The sequence below is a fragment of the Geospiza fortis genome, unplaced genomic scaffold (assembly GCF_000277835.1).
Source record: "Geospiza fortis unplaced genomic scaffold, GeoFor_1.0 scaffold8, whole genome shotgun sequence".
Lineage (NCBI taxonomy): Eukaryota > Metazoa > Chordata > Aves > Passeriformes > Thraupidae > Geospiza > Geospiza fortis.
In genome coordinates this window covers 1,572,880-1,575,207 of record NW_005054414.1, presented here as the reverse complement: position 1 = coordinate 1,575,207, position 2,328 = coordinate 1,572,880, and the positions used below count along the sequence as shown (strand labels likewise).

General features: G+C 46.5%; 1 protein-coding gene across 1 annotated transcript in view; it reads right to left on the bottom strand.

The window, feature by feature from the left end:
- LOC115948480 (C-type lectin domain family 2 member L-like) overlaps nt 1-2,328 on the bottom strand; it is an 11,461-nt gene that overhangs the window by 3,318 nt on the left and 5,815 nt on the right. The window contains exons 2-3 of the mRNA XM_031061442.1: nt 1,589-1,672; nt 605-789 (exon numbers count right to left, since the gene is read on the bottom strand). Coding sequence (XP_030917302.1) covers nt 605-789; nt 1,589-1,672 — 269 coding nt within the window. The remainder of the gene's footprint in view (nt 1-604; nt 790-1,588; nt 1,673-2,328) is intronic.

Sequence of the window (2,328 nt, the reverse complement as noted above, 5' to 3'; positions counted from 1 at the left end):
CCTGCTGAAGAAACAAAATTAAAACCTAAATATACAGAGACTGGTGACTGGGATAGGGTTGACTGACCTAGACAGAGGCTATTCTAAAATATCAAGGTCTGTTATCAAGGTCTGGAACAGATACAGAAGAATATATTCTCCTAGGCCTTTGTTCAGGGTGGAATCTTTCCTAATACTGTGGTATAATATAGAAAAAAATGCTCCAAGCTGCAGTTTGGGTAACTATCTCCTAACTCCAAAGGTCACAATTAACATATTTACCAACTTGTGTGTCATTAACCTACCTCAATGTGAGAAAACAATTGTTTAATTAAAGATAAATAAGATGCAACAGTGTTTACCCTGATAGATACCCTCAATATGACAATTTACAGCTGTGAGCAGCACCAAATTTAATTCAGAGAAGTACTCAAAGGTTTTCTAAACCATCAACTGCTCAAACTGATGTTTCCTGTTTTCAGGGAGAAGAGGCACGAAGTCTTCTGCAGGCTGTGACTCATTGTGGTCTTACATCAGCTTCCTAACTGTTCAGCTGAGGAGGATGCAGAAGCAGTTCCCTGGAAGAGAACTGGGGGAAACCAGGATCCCCCTGTGGTTCCCTTACCAGCTCCTGGTGATTCTCAATGACCAGCAGGGAAGCGTTGTGGGAAGAGCACTGGCTCTGGCTGGAGTTCCAGGCAGCCTCACTCTCTGAAAGGAAGTAACACTTCCTCTGGAAGTACAGCCAGCCTGATGGACACAGCTCCAGGGGAGGACACACTGGAAACGCTTTGGCCAGAGAAGGCTTTACTGGGAAAAGACAAAAAACAATCTACCCATTTCTTCCAGCTGGGAATGGTTTTACTTTCTGACTACATCATCTAAAATAATCCCAGTCTAGCCACAGCATTGTTACTTCTGCCCAGCTGAAATAATTATTGTAAACTAATGATACATTCTGGATCCTGCACCCTTCTGTCTCTTGACATATCCTTAAAAGGATGGCCAGGGACACATTGGTAGAAGTAGCTGAGAAGGTGATCATAAAGAATCACCCAAGAACTCTTCTACAGCTTAAAAATTCCAACAACTCCAGTTTTTGCATGTGTTGCTTCCTCACAGTTGAATTAATAATTTTGTTTATTGTAGTGGCATTTTCAGACTGCAGATTGGTAGGACAATCTTCCTGTTGTTATTGGTTTTCTTGAACTTGGATTAAGACCAAGAGTGATGTGACAAACTTGATACCAAAAGTAAACTAAGACTAAACTGAGCCCTGCCTAGCCCCATTGAAGCATGTGGAGCTGCTCCTGCACTGGCCCACAATTTCAAACAGAAATCACAGATTCACACAGGATCACAGAACGGCTTGGGTTGAGAGGGACTTCAAAGATCATTTTGTTCCACCCCCTGGCACTGGCAGGGACAGATTCCATGAGATCAGGTTGTTCCAAGCCCCATCCAGCCTGGCCATGGACACTTCAGGGATGGGGCAGCCACAGCTTCTCTGGGCAGCCTGTGCCAGGGCCTCAGCACCCTCTCAGTATGGAACCCAAACCCCGCTAATTTCTATTGCTAATTATATTTTCTTTTAAAATTCCTTACTTACCAAACTGGATACATGAAATCAAAATGACAGCAGCAGTAAGGACTCCAGCAACAGCACGCCACAGCCAGATGTTTGAGAACAGACCTGAAAAAATGAATGCAAGGAATTAAAAAACAAAACAAATAACAAAACAAACCCAAAATAACAAATAAGAACCAGCTGACAGGGGAGTAGAGCCCAGGACATGCAAAGCTGTTTAAAACAAATGTAGCTCTCTGTGGAGACCAGGCTGGGACCAGAAACATTTAGCTTATCTTCACAAGGCTTATCATCTAACAAGAACTCTGAGTTACTGTAAATGTTAGTTACATCATCCCGAACTTAAAGTGATCCAAAGAGAAAGAAACGAGCATGGGGAAGATGACGGTGGACAATAAGTACCTAAACACGGCACGGAAAAGTGAAATAAGAAAAGCCCAAAACTTTTCCTGAGAAATATGCAGCCTTATGCCACAGCCACAGCTGTTTAGTCGCCTTTTGCTGCTGTCCCCTCCAGGGCTGTGGAAGCACACAGGCCCTGCCGCTGCCCTGCGTCCGGCTGTTCGGGCAGTGCCGGGCCGAGCTGTCCCCTCAGGAGGGCCCCCTCTCCGGGCGGTCTCTCCTCTGCCAGCCCGGCGCCTTTCCAGCGGTGCGGCGGCTCCCGGGGGGCATCCCCGGCTCCCCGCGCTCCGGAGGGGTATCCCGCATCCCCCCCGCATCCCAGCGCGGCCCCTCAGCGTCCCCCGCCCGTCACCTTTGGT